This window comes from Hemitrygon akajei, chromosome 23 (genome assembly GCF_048418815.1).
Source record: "Hemitrygon akajei chromosome 23, sHemAka1.3, whole genome shotgun sequence".
NCBI classification, from domain to species: domain Eukaryota; kingdom Metazoa; phylum Chordata; class Chondrichthyes; order Myliobatiformes; family Dasyatidae; genus Hemitrygon; species Hemitrygon akajei.
Window position 1 is genome coordinate 40037646 of NC_133146.1, and position 18009 is coordinate 40055654.

The 18009-nt window shown below is 38.5% G+C and overlaps 1 protein-coding gene across 5 annotated transcripts in view; it reads left to right on the top strand.

Annotated features, from left to right (window-relative positions):
• ide (insulin-degrading enzyme) overlaps nt 1-18009 on the top strand; it is a 115485-nt gene that overhangs the window by 29255 nt on the left and 68221 nt on the right. For all 5 annotated transcript variants that reach the window (XM_073027484.1, XM_073027481.1, XM_073027480.1 and 2 more), the window contains exons 7-12: nt 2303-2465; nt 3351-3443; nt 4090-4181; nt 6659-6739; nt 12474-12577; nt 16851-16953. In XM_073027484.1, coding sequence (XP_072883585.1) covers nt 2303-2465; nt 3351-3443; nt 4090-4181; nt 6659-6739; nt 12474-12577; nt 16851-16953 — 636 coding nt within the window. The remainder of the gene's footprint in view (nt 1-2302; nt 2466-3350; nt 3444-4089; nt 4182-6658; nt 6740-12473; nt 12578-16850; nt 16954-18009) is intronic.

The window sequence follows — 18009 nt, forward strand, 5'->3', positions numbered from 1 at the left end:
GACTAGCGGTGTTCCGCAGGGGTCAGTGTTGGAACAGCTTCATTTTATGTTGTATGTCAGTGATATGGTGGGTGAAGTTGATGGCTCTGTGGCCAGTTTGTAGAGGATACCAAGATATCCAGAGGGACAAGTAGTGCTGAGGAAGCAGTGAGGCTGCAGAAGGATTGAGAGAATGGGCAAAGTGGCGGCAGAAGTCAGAAAGTGCACGGTGATGCACTTTGGTAGAAGGAACAAACGTGTAGACAGGCAGAAAATGTGAATATCTGAGGTACAAAGGAACTCGAGAGTCCTTGTGCAGGACTCCCTGAAGATTGACTTGCAGCTTGAGTCGGAGCAGAATATAAAAAGAAGGATGTAATGCTAAGACTTTGTAAGGCACTGGTGAGGCCTCATTTGGAATATTTTGAGCAGGTCTGGGCCCATTGGAGAGGTTTCAGAGGAGGTTCACGAGAATAATTCCAGGAATGAAAGGGTTATTATATGAGGAGTGTTTGCAGGCTCTAGCCATGTACCCATTGGAATTTAGAAGGGGAAATCTCATTGAAGCATTGGATTTTGAAAAGTCTATATACAGTGGATGTGGCAAGGATGTTCCCAGTAGTGGGGGGAGTCAAGGATCAGAGGGCACGCCCTCAGGTCATTGGGTATATTTAGGGCAGAGGTTGATAAGTTCTTAATTAGTCAGGGTGTGAAAGGTTATGGGAAGAAGGCAGGCGAATGAGATTGAAAGGGAAAATAAATCAGCCATGATGAAATGGCAAAGCAGACTAAATGGGCCATATGGACTAACTTGTTCCTGTATTTTATGGTCTTATGGTCTTACGATTTGAAAATCTGGCAGATGATAGGTAGAAGTAATATAGAACTGAAGATGGTGTAAACTGACAGGTGAGGACGTTGGATCATGTAATAAAGGGATGGAGGTGGGGAGAGCAATCTTTTTGATGGAGTATGTGGATTATGGGCAAATGGAGAATGTTGGTGATGGGGACCAGGTGGATCAGGCAGAGACAGAAAAGAAAAATGGAGGGGGTGAGGGGCAGACTGGGAGCAGTTCCCAGACGTCTGAGAGTTCGACGTCTATGGATTCTGTCCAGGCAGAATATGAGATCCTGTTCCTTTAGTTTGTGTTTAACCTTTACCTGGCAGTGGGAATGGCCTTAGGCTGATATGTTGATGTGGAAATGTGCAGTAGGATTAAAATGACAGACTGGGGGATTTTACACTCTGTCTGCAATATCAGCCAGGATTTCCCAGTGGCCAGCTATTTTAATTCCACTTCCGGTTCCCACACCAACATGCATGCCCACTTTGCAGCAATACCCCTCTATTATCCTGACCTGTGCAACTCTCCAATGTTGCTCATAATTTTGTGGTTTCTCACTCTTTTGATGTCCACTGATTTGTGGATTTTTTTTTTTAAACAAAGCATCCTTGTTTCCATGTGTTGTTGATCTTGCTTTCTCTTGTTCTGCTTATCATTCCACAGAGGCTCTTGGTGGGGAGGGAGGTAATACATGGTTTGAGATGCCCAATAAAGAGAAATCTCTCAAGTCGATTGACTTTGTATGCGTGTACTCACAGTGCAAAATCTAGGCCATAGTAGAATTCAATTTGTGACTTTGACATTGGTACCCCAGTGCTGTAACTAGGAAACCACAGTACCTGTGCAAACGCTTTCTTCATCACCACTCACAAGTCTGGACATAACTGGAAAGATTTAGTTCTTCTTACAAAGATACTTCATAACGGTGAAACTATTTATCTGCTCAAAATGCCAATTTACTGCATTCAAAAATGATCCACATGTTGAAAGTTGGCTATTTTGTAAGCTGAATCATGCAAGCCACTCCATTTTGTTGCTTAATTTCTCCAATTCATTTTATCATTTCAAGGCAAGAGAAATACATGGAGATGTTCTAATGATCTAATGTCATAAAGCAGAATAGTAAATTAAAATAATTTACTGTAATTTGTCTTCATGTGCAGAACAGGAATACATTACAAAAAAGGCTACTCAAGATTTTAAAATTCTGTTTTGGTCATAGCCTTGAATTTACCAGAAATTTTTATTACCAATATGTTATATGAAAAGATTGTTAATATTACCAGAATACAATTAATTTAGGAAAATTGTGTGTGCATTCTTGACTTGGTTTTTCCACATGCTTTGCAGAAAATACATAGAATCAGTGCCTTTTTGAAAAACATTGTCAACAAAATTATATATACAGTACATTGATCATACAAATTCAAATGGAATTTTTTTACATTGTAATAAAACCACTTAATTGTTTTTCAGCAACTGTATAAAGTGGTCCCTGTCAAGGATATCAGAAATCTTTATGTTACTTTTCCAATACCGGATCTACAGAAATATTACAAGTCAAATCCAGGTCATTATCTAGGACATTTGATTGGTCATGAAGGACCAGGGAGTCTCCTATCAGAACTCAAGTCGAAAGGTGATGATTGTGAAACTCTTCTTAATTTTCTTTTTTTTTAGATTTACGTTAGTGAAGTTCTTTTGTCAGCTCCACTGGGTCATTTGATTAATGTTCAGTAGCTTGTGAGAGAGATTTGGAGTGTCCAATACTCATTTCTCCTTTTTTCTTATCTTTTCCCATCTTTCCCATTCGCAAGAAGAGAAATGACCTCAAGATGGCATTTTGCATATGTTGAAAATGCTCATTTCCTTTGGTAAATGCCCAACTAAATGTCATTATGATAATCTCCAAGTCTCTAATATGTTAAAGATTTGTTTCTCTCCGGTTCCTTTTATCTGTGCTTACTTTTCACTTCCAGCATCCCAAAACCAAATTGGTACATTGCAATTCTTGTTGCTGAAATCTATTCTTACCTGGCTATTTGTTGCTGTACAGATGAGTCTGGAAGCTTTGCTCCTTATCCCTTTTTATTTTTTTGAAGCTTTGGTGAAATCAAGAACTAGCCATGTGACTGGAACTGTGTACAAACCCCATTTTATTGTACTGTAACATATTAGCATCTTTGAATATATTCTTTTGTGTAATAATATTTGTGAGCTATAATGTTGCTGTGAACCATAACTTGATACTTGAGAGTACTGTCAATACTCCACACTGTAACATCATTGTGTATTTAATGAAGCATGGCGTATGGTAGTGCTTTGGCATTTTTTTCCATTGCATAATATTGTTATTAGTTTCCAAACACTAAAGCCAAATGCTAATTTTTCAGTTCTTCTAATAGCCAGGATTTTTTTTTATTATTAGTCAATAAAGAATAACTATATATTTAAAACATTTTAGAAATTATTAGCTTTTCAAAATCAAATTGCTCAACCAAACACTTTCTGTATTTGTAATTAGGTTGGGTGAATACACTTGTTGGTGGACAAAAAGAAGGAGCGAAAGGCTTTATGTTTTTCATCATTAACGTAGATCTTACTGAAGAAGGGCTAGGTAAGTATGGTAAAATATTTTGTGAAGACGTTGATTTTATGCTGCATAAATTTGTATTGAGTTGGGCAAAATCTATTACAGTACATTTCAAAGTTATAGCAGAAGGGTATTCCAGACTTTTTAAATATTGTAGGAAAGTAAAGCGTGTTGCAAGGCAAGAATATCACAAAGATATAATTGCTGGATTAAGGTGAAGCCTGAAATTAAAACTTAAAGTAATGAAATTGCTTAAAATGAGAAGGCACTAATGGAAAAAGAAAAGGTTTATCTTTCTGGTGGAAAACCCTTTGTCATTTCTGCTGGACTTGAAAGTTTCTACATTTACTGTACTTGCAAATACTGGAAATCTGAAGTAGTTTCTTCATTGTACCTTTTGTCTGTTGTACTTCAGAGTTTTCCACATGCTGCACATCTGTTCATTTATTGGTTTACAATGTAAATAGGTCATTTTTGCTGGACTTACAGTTCCAGGACAACATTTTACAACAAGCAAATGCAAACTTACTAGAAGTAAAATCATGAGTAAGTTGATATCCCATGCTGGAAGGTCTGTTTACTAACTGCTGAGAAAGGAACTAATTCCATGTTTCTTTATTCATCCTTTGCAAATGATGTGTATGTTTTTTCTTGTCCCCCTTTTTTGCAGTGCATGTTGAAGATATAATTCTACACATGTTCCAATATATTGCCAAACTACGAACTGAAGGGCCTCAGGAATGGGTTTTCCAGGAATGTAAGGTATGTATGAAATATGACTTTGATCCTTGAATTCTTTTGGGAATTATACTTACTTTTATTTTTTTATTTAGTGATATTGTGTGGAGTAGGCTCTTTCTAGTCCTTTGAGCAACCCCAGTACTCTGATTAACCCTAATCTAACTTATAATGATGATTTAACGTACCAGTTGCGTCATTGGACTGTGGGAGGAAATTGGAGCTTCCAAGGAAGACCTGCACGTTCTGTGGGGGTGGGAACGTAGAGAGACTTCTTACAGAATGACACTAGAATTGAACTCTGAATTCTGGAACACTCCAAGCTGTAAAGTGTTGCACTAACTGCCATGCTTTCCCCCTTGAACTTTCCTCCCCTTACCTTAAAGCCATGTCCTCTTGTATTGAGGATTGCCCTGGGGAAGAGGAGCTGGCTATCCACTCTATCTATTCCTCTTAATATCTTGTATACCTCTATCGTGTCTCCTCTCATCCTCCTCCTCTCCAGAGAGTAAAGCCCTAGCTCCCTTTATCCCTGATCATAATGCATACTCTGTAAACCAGGCAGCATCCTAGTAAATCTCCTCTGTACCCTTTCCAATGCTTCTACATCCTTCCTATAGTGAGGCGACCAGAACTGGACACAGTACTCCAAGTGTGGCCTAACCAGAGTTTTATAGAGCTGCATCAGTGCCCTGCGACTCCTTAAACTCTGTCCCTCGACTTATGAAAGCTAACACTCCATAAGCTTTCTTAACTACCCTATCTACCTGTGAGGCAACTTTCAGGGATCTGTGGACATCTAACCCCAGATCCTTCTGCTCCTCCACACTACCAAGTATCCTGCCATTTACTTTGTACTCTGCCTTGGAATTTGTCCTTCCAAGTGTACCACCTCGCACTTCTGTGGGTGGACCTCCATCTGCCACTTCTCAGCCCTCTTCTGCATCCTATAAATGTCTCTCTGCCATCTTCGACAATCCTCAACACTATCACAACACCACCAACCTTTGTGTCATCTGCAAACTTGCCAACCCACCCTTCTACCCCCACATCCAGGTTGTTAATAAATATCACAAAAAGTAGAGGTACCAGAACCGATCCTTGTGGGACACCACTAGTCACAACCCTCCAATCCGAATGTACTCCCTCCACCATGACCCTCTGCTTTCTGCAGGCAAGCCAATTCTGAATCCACCTGGCCAAACTTCCCTGGATCCCATGCCTTCTGACTTTCTGAATAAGCCTACCATGTGGAACCTTGTCAAATGCTTTACTAAAATCCATGTAGATCACATCCACTGCACTACCCTCATCTATATGCCTGGTCACCTCCTCAAAGAACTCTGTCAGGCTTGTTAGACACGATTCACAAAGCCATGCTGACTGTCCCTGATCAGACCATAATTGTCTAAATGCCCATAGATTCTATCTCTAAGAATCTTTTCCAACAGCTTTCCCACCACAGACGTAAGGCTCACTGGTCTATAATTACCCGGACTATCCATACTACCTTTTTTGAACAAGGGGAGAACATTTGCCTCCCTCCAATCCTCCGGAAGAATTCCCATGGACAACGAGGACATAAAGATCCTAGCCAGAGGCTCAGCAATCTCTTTCCTCGCCTTGTGGAGCAGCCTGGGGAATATTCCATCAGGTCCCCGCCAGGGACTTATCCTTCCTAATGAACTTTAAGAACTCCAACACCTCTTCTCCCTTAATATCAACATGCTCCTGAACATCAACCTTACTCATATTGTCAGCATTTCATAGTTTTGAAAGTATGGAAATACGTTAAGTATTACTGAGTGGTAAAGCAAAGTGCTCCCAGACTTCTAGTAAGATTGCAATTAAATGGTAAAGAAATATATACATAATATAATATTTATATAACATAATACTGTATATAATATTTATTTGCTGCATTTAGGAAGGCAGGTTTGCATTGATTTTAATTTGATTTGCAATGTTTCCCCACAATTCATGAAGACCTTTTGCTGCAGTATGGTTCCAAAGTTGCAGATTGCCCTGTTACTTCCATGGGTTGAGGCAGTGAGTATTGATGGGCTATTCTACATTGGGATTTTACAATTAACCTGCTGCCAGCTAATTTATTTCTAGATGGGATTGCTCAGAGGCTGTAGTAATGCAAAATGTGTGAGATTTTGTTTCTTCTCTCATGTCATGCTTGCCTCAGGACCCTTCTGTTACCCCACCCAAGATCAGATAGTTTCTCATAGATTTGTTTAGATTTTTTCTGGGTGATTGGACATATTCAATTTTGCCATTGGAACTTAAACCTGAATTTTTACTATTTTGAGTGCTCAAATCTAGATTATTGAAGTGGCATCATCTGTATACTGTGTCTCATTTCGATGCTTGCAGCAACTTGAGAGCCAAGGATCCTTAAATTTCTTTCCAGAAACTGAAACAATAGCAACTCATGAATAACTTAATTTTTTTAGCATGCAATTAGTAAAAGCCTTTCATTGTTTTAAATATAGGATTTAAATGCTATGGCATTCAGGTTCAAAGATAAAGAGCGACCAAGAGGATACACTTCAAAACTTGCTGGATCATTACATGTATGTAAATATTTTTTAAAAATTACTCTAATAGTATTCCCTTCATTATTATGTAAAAGTTGCATGCAAGCGAATGAGATAAAAAGCAATGCGAAGGGAAATAGCATTATAAAAGATGGCAAGGAAAGCAAAAGCCATCTGCAAAGTGCTAAACAAATCTTGCTACGTATTGATTTGCAGAACAGATTGAAATAAATTCAAGTCCTGTTAATGAAAGTGTTTTCAGAAGGAGTTGGTATTTAGCACTAAGTATTTTAGTTTTACTTTCAATGTAACATTTCAGAACTGTAATGTAATTTTGCCTTGAATTGCAGGTACAATAAAGCTAAATTTTACACTTAAGGAACTAAATTATTGTGGTCATAATATCAAAAACTCAAATGATTAGTAGGGAAGTATGTTGTCTAGTCCTTATGCTCCTTTGTCCAAATGGATATTTGTTGTGGTCAGCATGTGAATTGTGTCCAGAATAGTCTATTTGGGAATTGAGAAGAGTACCTTCATTCGCTCAATTGAATATAATTCACAGTGTCTTAATATTTCTACTAATTGCATTGTAGTAATTTGCTAGAAATTCTTTACATAATTTTCCAAGATCCTCCAACACCCAGTAGGACAGTTTGGAGAGGTCCCTGTCAGCAGTATTCCTCCAAGTGGCTCACCATTCTGACCTGGAAATTTTTGTAATTTCTCATTATCACTGAATATAAATTCTGAAACTCTGTAACCAAGTTGTAAGTACCCTTATCATCTCAGCTGCTGCTGTTCAGGAATTCAGCTTCTTGCTACTCTGTTAAAAGCTATTAAGGGGGAGCAATAATACAAAGGGAAGAGGAACAGAGAAAAAATAAAGCTGATGTTGCATCCGTTCCTTTTAAAGTAGACGTGGTTGAATGAATCCTCACCTGCAGACAAGGTTTCTCACTTTGATTTTTGCCCGGAGTATCCAAAGAACAGAAGCTGGGCACTGTACCCAATAAGTATAGTCGTGTGGGACCTAAATTCTTTAGGGACTTGACAGTGCAGATACAGGTGTAACACTTACCCAACAGGCTGGTATATGTCTAGGGGAAAAAGAAATCCAGCCACACACCAACCCCGCCTCCTGTTCACGCAGGTACTGTGAGAATCGAGTTTATGCCTCGCGCCCCCGCCGGCAGTATCAAACTCACAACAAATACCGGTATGACATACACTTTAAAGAGTTTACTAAAATTAAAAGAGTATTAGGCAGTACAATATATATATATACACACAAGAAAAAACAAAAGGCGTCAACTTATCAAAGTTCAGTCAGTTTAGTGCACATCGGTGGAGCTCATCCAGCGAACCATTCGACTCCTAGGTGGTCGTCCTCCCGAAACTCCCACTTCGGACTCCCCGGTGGTCTCCCGAGCGCACGTCCTCCTTCCTCGGCGTCTCCCTCCGGACTCTCCAAGCCCGCGCAACCCCTCCCCCAAGGTCCCAGCCTCACAAAACACAATAACATTTCTCATTGATTAACAAGTGAATACAATTACCATATCAGCCATTCTAAAGTGAAACAACGGCAAGAGAAACTTTTAACAGACAAAGAAGCATTCCTACTCGTAACAAACCAAAGAAGCCCTTTTTAGTAACATACACAGGACATTGTACACAGGAATAGTATTTTCCTGACTGGAGTTTCTGAAACTGGGACCTTTTCTCAAAATAAGGAAAAGGCCATTCAGGACTGAGATGAATAGATACTGTCACTCACAGAGGGGAGTGAATCAGTAGAACTCTCAACTAAAGAGGATAGAGGAGATTGATAGATCTGTAGACACTAATTCAATATCCCTTGATTTCATTAATGGAGGAAAACTGACAGCCCTGATCCTATTGAATGGAAGAGTAGACTGGGCAGAGGAGGAGGGAGGCAGATATTCTTATGCCAACAAAACCTCTCCCATGTTCATACTGGATGAAGAGAAGACAGTGGTTAAGATGGAAAAATTAAGAGATCATTTAATTTCTCATTCAGTTCATATTAATGTGTTCACAACTGAAAACTGAATTCTAAACATTAAAGTTAATTAAACAGCATACTCTTTTAAGGTACCACATGGAACCATATAAGACCATTAGATACAGGAGCAGAGGTATGCCATTCGGCCCATCATAACACTATGATACTCAGAATTATCAGCCCTTCAATTGCTACCCAGTGTACTACTGTAATCTATCAACCTATAAGACCATAAGATATAGGAGAAGAAGAAGGCCATTCAGCCCATCGAGTTTGCTCAGCTATTCAATCATGGGCTGATCCAATTCTTCCGGTCATCCTCACTTCCTTGCCTTCTCCCCATATCCTTTGATGCCCTGGCTAATCAAGAACCTATCTATCTCTACCTTAAATACACCCATGACTTGGCCTCCACAGCCGCTCGTGACAACAAATTCCACAGACTTATCACTCTCTGACTAAAGTAATTTCTCTGCATCTCTGTTCTAAATGGAAGTCCTTCAATTGTGAAGTTGTGTCCTCTTGTCCTAGACTCCCCTACCATGGAAAATAATTTTGCCATATCTAATCTGTTCAGGCCTTTCAGCATTCAGAATGTTTCTATGAGATCCCCCTCTCATTCTCCTGAACTCAAGGGAATAAAGCCCAAGAGCTCCCAGACATTCCTCATACGGTAAACCTTCATTCCTGAAATCATTCTTGTGAATCTTCTCTGAACCCTCTCCAATGTCAGTATGTCCTTTCTAAAATAAGGAGCCCAAAACTGCACACAATACTCCAAGTCTGGTCTCACGAATGTCTTATAGAGCCTCAACATCACATCACTGCTCTTGTATTCTATACCTGTAGGAATGAATACCAATATTGCATTCGCCTTCTTCACCACCGACTTAACCTGGACGTTAACTTTTAGGGTATCCTACACAAGGACTCCCAAGTCCCTTTGCATCTGCATTTTGAATTCTCTCCCATCTAAATAGTAGTCTGCCCATTTATTTCTTCCCCTAAAGTGCATGACCATACACTTTTCAACATTGTATTTCATTTGCCACTTCTTTGCCCATTCTCCAAGGCTCTGTTTCCTCAACACTACCCACTCCTCCACCTCTCTTTGTATCATCAGCAAATTTAGCCACAAATCCATGAATCCCATAGTCCAAATCATTGATATACATTGTAAAAAGCAGAGGTCCCAACACCAACCCCTGTGGAACTCCACCGGTAACTGGCAGCCGGCAGCCAGATAGAATAGGATCCCTTTATTCCCACTCTCTGTTTTCTGCCAGTCAGCCAGTGCTCCCCCCATGCTAGCAAATCCCTTGTAATTGCATGGGCTCTTATATTGCTAAGCAGCCTTGTGTGGCACCTTGTCAAAGGCCTTCTGAAAATCCAAGTACACCACACCTACTGCACCTCATTTGTCTACCCTGCTTGTAATTTCCTCAAAAAATTGCAGTAGGTTAGTCAGGCAGGAACTTCCTTTCAGGAAACCATGCTGGCTTTGTCATGTGCCTCCAGGTACTCTGTAATCTCATCCCTAACAATAGATTCTAATAACTTCCCAACCACTGATGTCAGACTAACAGGTCTATAGTTTCTTTTCTACTGCCTCCCACCCTTCTTAAATAGCGGAGTAACATTTGCAATTTTCCATTCATCTGGTACGATGCCAGAATCTTTCGATTCTTGAAAGATCATCGTTCAGGCCTCCGCAATCTCTCCAGCTACTTCCTTCAGAACCCAATGGTGCATTCCGTCAGGTCCAGGAGATTTATCCACCCTCAGACCATTAAGCTTCCTGACTTCCTTCTCAGTTGTAATTTTCACTGCACATACTTCACTTCCCTGACTCTTGAATGTCTGTGTCTCTCATTACAATATCTCCAGCGTCATTTTGTATTTGTCCTATATCTACCTGCAACTCTATTTTACCCTTCATATACCTAAAAAGCTTTTAGTATGTTCTATGATATTAGTTGCCAGTTCCCTTTCATAATTCCTCTTTTCCTTCCTAATGACCTTCTTAGTTTCCTTCTGCAAGTTTTTAAAAGCTTCCCAATCCTCTATCTTACCACTAGCTTTGGCTTCCTTGTATGCCCTCTCTTTTGCTTTTACTTTGGCTCTGACTTCACTTGTCAGCCACGGTTTTGTCCTTCTTTCATTCAAAAATTTCTTCTTATTTGGAATATACCTGTCTTGCACTTCCCTCATTTTTCGCAGAAACTCCAGCTATTGTTGCTCTGCTGTCCTTCCTGCTAGTGTCTCTTTCAAGTCAACCTTGGCCAGTTCCCCTCTCATGCCATTGTAATTTCCTTTATCCCACTGAAATACAGACACATTGTAATTTTATTTTCTCTTTCTCAAATTTCAAAGTGAACTCGATCATATTATGATCACTGTTTCCTAAGGGTTCCTTAACTATGAGCTCTCTTATCGCCTCTGGATATTTGCACAACAACCAATCCAGCACAGCCAATCCCCTAGTGGGCTCAACAGCAAGCTGTTCTAAAAATTTCCCTTAGAAATTCAAAAAAATTCTCTCTTGAGGTCCGGTACTGGCCCGGCTTTCCCAATCCACTTTCATGTTAAAATCCCCAACAGTTATCATGACATTGCCCTTCTGACATGCCTTTTCTATCTCCTGCTGTAATTTGTAATCCATATCCCAGCTGCTGTTTGGAGGCCTGTGTGCAACTGCCATTAGGGTCTTTTTACCTTTGTTGTTTCTTAACTCAACCCATAGAGACTCTACACCTTCTGATCCTATGTCATCCCTTTTTAATTATTTAATATTTCTTATACACAGGGCCACACCACCTCTGCCTACTAACCTATCTTTCCGATATACCGTATATCCTTGGACACTCAGCTCCCAATGGGAGCCATCCTTTAGCCGAGTTTCAGAGATGGCCACAACGTCATACTTGTCAATTTGTAGCTGAATTTCAAGATCATCCATTTTATTTCTTATGCTGCATGCATTTAAATATAACACTTCCAGTTCAGTATTTGTTGCTTTCTGTTTTAACTGCATTACGTCTCTATTGCCCTGTAACTCATCCCACTGGCTCTGATTGTTCCTCATCTCCTGCCTGTCCTTTCTATCATCTCTGTTGCAAGCTGTCTTTGATCTATTTCTGTTTTCCCCTTCCTCAACCCTATCACTCCGGGTTCCCACCCCCCTGCCAAATTAGTTTAAACCCTTTCTAACAGTTCTATTAAACTTGTCTGCTAGGATACTGGACCCCTTTGGGTTCAGGTGTAACCCATCCTTTTTGTACAGGTCTCCCCCAGAAGAGGCCCCAATGATTCAGGAACTCGAAGCCCTGCCCCTTTCACTGGTGTCTCAGCCATGCATTAATATGCCTGATCATGCCATTCTTGTGTTCGTTAGCACGTGGCACAGGCAGCAATCCCAAGATTACTACCCTGGAGGTCCTGTTTTTCAGCTTTTTACCCAACTCTGATTTCTCTCTTTATTTGGTGTATCAGAAATTTTCCATTAAAACAGTTGCATCACAATACTAATGCTGTCTAATACTAATCAAAATGTTGAATATAAACCTTATCAAAAGGATGTTGAAAAGGATTAAACAGCATGGAGCGGTCTGCATGTGTTAAGATAAATCGTAATCTGGAATTTTTAGAGATCACATATTTTTGTTTTCTTGGTGCTGTGTAAAGTGCAACTTACTGGCTTAGAACATGCTGCATATTCATTGCTTTTTTATTATTTATTCCCAGTACTATCCCATTGAAGAAGTTTTAGCGGCTGAATATCTACTAGAGGAGTTTAGAGCAGACCTAATAGAGATGGTGCTGGAAAACCTGACACCAGAGGCTGTGCGGTAAGTTATTTTTATATGATTAGTGGCTTATTTTACTTTGTTTTGAAATGTGAAATTGCTTATCTATTTATAATGAATCATCCAATCATGGTTGTTCATAGTGATCTAGGGAGAGTTAAAGACGTTTTGTTAGTTTTCAGTTCACTTATTAATAATTACAAATTCAGATTTTATTGGTCTATGTGTCAAATGAATGCTATGAGCTATTCATTATGCTTGCATTGTCCAATAGAAATTGAAGTACTTTTCATTGTATGATTGTATTAGCTAATCGTTTAGAAAGCATAGAGAACCTGGTAAGGAAATGTTTAATGGGAATTGAACCTCATTTAGACCAGACTAGGAGTACAGCGTAAATACTGTGACTGCAAGAGTTAAAAGCTAGGTTTCCTGTGGTAAGTGCTCCATTCCATAGTGCTCAAGTATTTTCACTATCTACAAGACAAGCGTCAGGTCTATGATGGAATATACTCCATTTCTGTTGTGCACCTCTCAAAAAGGCTCAGTACCATCCAGCACAAAGCAACCTGCTTGACTGGTACCCCATCAACTACCCTGAATATTCATCCCCTCCAACTCTGGCACATAAAGGCTCCAGTACATGCCAACCACATCATGCACAGCAATTATTCATCTACAGCAGCACCTCTGAAACAGATTATCTCTACCATGAAGCAGGCACATCATCTGAAGTTTGTCCTTCAAGTGCACACCAACCTGACGTGGAAATGTTATCACTGGTCCTCCACTGTCACTGGATCCAAATCTTGTAACTCCTTACACAACAGCACTGTATCCACCAGAATGGCTGTGGTAACTCACAATGGTGGTTTACCAGTGACTTTGGAGCAATTGGAGCTAGCCAACAATTAATGGCCTTGGCAGTTCTGTATAGATCCCAAAAAATGAATAAATGTGGAAAAAATGTTATGGTCAGCATTATAGGAAAAAGGACAGAGGAGACAGTAGAAGATGCAGAGAAGATTACAAGCACAATAACAAAAATATAAATAGTGAGGGATGAACATTGTGTCTTTACTTTTGAGAGAAGGTGACTATGTTGATGCTTAAAATTATTAAGAGTTTAGCTAGTAGATGTAGAAGGAAAATATATCCAGGAAAATATAAAAGGCAATCTCCAAAAATCTTTAAGGAAATTCAGAGGAAACTTCACTAAGGGCGTTGAAGATGTACAACTTGTTCCTAGGATTGATGAATGGGAAGGTTATAGATGCCGTTAAGGGGGTACTGGACAAGTATGTAATGGAGAATGGAACAGTGGGTTATGCTGAATTCCAGTAAGGAAAGGCCAAAGGAGATTTGCGCAGAATTGAAAGACAAGTATGAACTAATTAGACCAAATGGTCTGTTCTCAGTTATTAATAGAACATTTTGAAACTATTTTTGAGCATATCAAATAAGCTGTTGTTGGATTTGTGAAAAGTAAAGGAATAATATAAATTCTTTAAAAGCAATACAAATATCAAGTTGTGTATTGTGGTCTTCATAGAATTATTATATGCATTGAAGGAGATTATGTTACACTTCGAGTCTGTTCTGCTCCAACTAAAGCAGTCTTTCAGTCCCATTCCTCTGCTCTTTTCCCTCTGGTCCTACAAATTACTTCGTCATGGGTAATTGTCCAATTCCCTTTTGAAAGCACTGATACTATTTTCACCAGTTCCTCTGGACTGGTAGTGCTAAGATGCCAAATATCCATTCTTTGAAGACCAAACTTTTTCTTTATTTGACCATTTCAACTTTTGGATAGACCAAAAACTTAACTAAGCTAGCTGATATAAGCACGCTGAATGCAAAAGTGGGTTAGAAGCTGTTTTTGTTTTGTAATGAGATGAGAATGACAAGGAGACCTGATAGAAATGTTCAAAATCATTAAGGGTATAAATAAAATGGATGACACCTGCCACTTCAAAATTAATTTATCATCAAGGACACAGGGCACTAGGTGGAGATTGGTTAACAGGAGATTTCAGACTAACATCAGGAAGCACTTCTTTACGTAGCAAGTTGTGTACACATGGAGCAAGCTACCTAGTTGTGTAGTTGAGAGTAGTACCTTAGAGACTTTCAAATCCGAACTCAATAGTTATTTCAACAGACTAGATAAATTGCATTTTAGCAAGCTTTCTTGGGCTGTATGGCCAGTTCTTGTCAAAAACTTTCTAATGGTCTAATAGTTGACATTTTCTTATCTGCTGTGGCATAAAAAGCTGATGTTCACTGTTGTTGTTACACGGGTTGTCTTCATCATAAGTCCTACACTGGTTCAAGGTGACATTCACCAGCAACTTTCTTAAGAGCAGTTGTAAATGATCATGTGTTAAGAGGTAAAAGTATCTATATCCTATCCATGATATCTTAAGAAATATTGTGCAAGTCAGGAGCTACAGAAGTAATTTAAGTAAAAGCACAGATTTAACATACGTTAATAGCTAAAAGTGTTGGCTTCTGGATTTTCTTTTTTATTCTGTATGTATTTTAGCAATTGGAAAAATAGAAATAATAAGGAATTTTTATTATTTAAATTCTACAATTTCTTTGTCAGTTGATATGATACTTAGTAATAGAGAATGAGTTTGGATGAACTTTTAAATTGTTAAGATGCTGTAACATGGAATTTGGCACATGAATTTAATTTTCCCCCAGGCTTTAACTTCAGATATGTTATTTTAAGAAAGTATTTTGGACCAACTTGGTACATGAATTTGGGAATGAAAAGAATCAGAACATGTGCAGAGAAATTAGTAATTTTTCATAAACAGTTTTATCTTGCAAGCAAGAGAGGACTTTCCTTAAGTAACCTGGGTTAAGAGTATCTGTAACTGCATCTATTCCTGTTGGTATTCAAACCTTTTGCCCATCAATATCAATGTTTTAAAATGACTTGTATACATTGATTTAACTGTGGTGTTAAGTTAATATTAATCTTAATAGAGGGATCAGAAGTGGAGGGAGTGAGCAATTTCAAGTTCCTGGGTGTTAAGATCTCTGAGGATCAAATCTGGCTCCAATATATTGATGCAGCTATAAAGAAGGGAAGACAGCGGCTATATTTCATTAGGAGTTTTAAGAGATTTGGTTTGTCAGCTGAAACACTGAACTGCTGCTACTACTAAGTTAACAAATTTCATAATACATGCTGGTGATTAAAAAACCTGATTCTGATTCATTGGTGCCCTCACCAACATGATTAACAGTAAAACTCCCCACCAGTGTACGTGCATACTACTTGGGGATACATTTACCTAATTTATCTGTGTGCCTTGGTCCAGACTTTAGTGCAATAATAAAAGTGTCTATTTAATGTCACAGTTAATATTGGATAAATTTATCAGCAGTTGGCATCCCACACCCTTAACTGCAGGGGTCAAGTTCTTTTGTAGTCTACACTGTTTGACTCAACATTTAAATGTTTGGAATGGTGTAGGCTAGCTTTATTTCCACTTGGTTCCCATTAAAAACCAGCTAAGTAATAATTACTTCAGAATATTCTTCAGCTCTTGAAAATGGTTTTACAGCTGTCAAATCTCAATCCTTCAAAGAAAACGAATGCTGAAAATTTAGAAATGTTTTTCTCCCTTAAATTTTTATACTATCTTCTATCTCATACCCTCATCCCTTCTGTCTTTGCAGCTTTTATTGTAGTTTGTTATATCATTTAAATTTTGTTTCTGTTTTTATACAATTTTGTTTCTGCATGCTTGTAAAAAATCTTCAAACTAATTGAAAAATTTCAGTTGGTCATTCTCATAGCCCTGAATCCATTTTAGTACACATCACAGATCCTTTGTAGTATACTGAAGTGGACTTGAGGTTAGAAAACTGCACTGGAAAGTGCAGAAGTAAGTGAGAATGCATTAAGATTTAATTATTTTATCTACTTCCTTGCGTATCTTTGTATGCTCACCCCAGGGGTATCTGTTTGGAACGTAGTAGACTATCATTTAAATATCATTCAAAAGCACATATTTGCCATATCCATTGCTGAATTTTGATATCATAGAAATTTCTTAACCTCTAGTACTTAACTAATTCGTACAGAGGGAAGTAAAGCCATTTATCACAGCCAGCAAACACATGAAGAAATGATTTAATTAAATTACAGTGTCCAATGCTTCAACATTGTTTCATCACATGAGTGGTTTTATATCAGAGACATTGAGTAGTATTCTCAAATGTCAAGGTATATAATATTTACAATCAATGATACTATTCACAAGCCCCTTAATTTCATTTGTGCTTTGCTTTGTAGGGTAGCTGTGGTTTCTAAATCATTTAAAGGACAAACAGACAGAACTGAAAAATGGTATGGCACACAGTACATGCAAGAAGCCATTAGTGCTGATGTCATCCAGGTGGGCAAAATGTCTCCTACAACTGCGTTAACAAAAACTGTTGCAATTAAACTCTGATTCCTTTATAAGAAATTGTTTTGCATGCACTGGCTTCAGCTATTTATTTTGCATTGCCCATTTGTTGCAAATAAAATTGGTACAATAAATGCCAATATTAGAACAATAACTTGGTACATAGGTGGAATATCATAGTATACTGAATGCAGTTTTTTAGTTGTGAATAGCTTGTAGATATATTAGTACACAAAACACACATGAAGAACTTACTTTGTGCTCTTTCTAACTATAAATTTGATGTTATTAAAGTGATTTACTTATTAGTAATCTAAGACAGTTTTATCATTTGCTTTTAGATGTGGTGCATTTGGGCAACTTCCAGAATGTACAGTTCTTGGAAGAAAAGCCAGATGTTTTAATTTAAACTGAAATCTTGAAGAATTATTTAATGATAATTGCATATCAGTCTTGATATGGGGTGTCAACCTGAATTGTTGGCTTGCACCTTTTGCCTCCACACCGGCTGCTTGACCTGAATTCTTCCAGCACTCTGTGTTTGTTCTAGTTGCAATATCTGTAGCCAGTTACTTTATTAGATTCCATCATTTCAAGAAAAATTAAAGAGCCCATTATATTTAGCACTTATAATGTGAGTTTTGCATTGCTTTAACTTTAAACCATCTTATGATATTGTGGGAGCTGTTGAGTTCTGGCAGGAGCAGTGTGCTAGATCAGTGAGCTGGTACCAGAGAATGGGCCTATATTATGTTTTTATTTCTTCTTCTAAAATGATACTGGAGTTTCCATTATGTTTATCCCACTAGTATCCTAATCTCCAAGATTAGCTCTTCATAAATGTTAGAGATTGCGAATTCACTGAAATCTCGCCTAACAGAAAGCATGACATTTGTATGCAGGATGAAACTAAAAAAATTATGATACATGATAAAGCATCTGAACCTGGTCTTCCAGCATTTTGTCTGTTCCTCTCTACCTCCCTCTGCATCTGGATCCTTGACTTTCTCATCAGGAGATCACAGTTAGTATGGATTGGTAGCA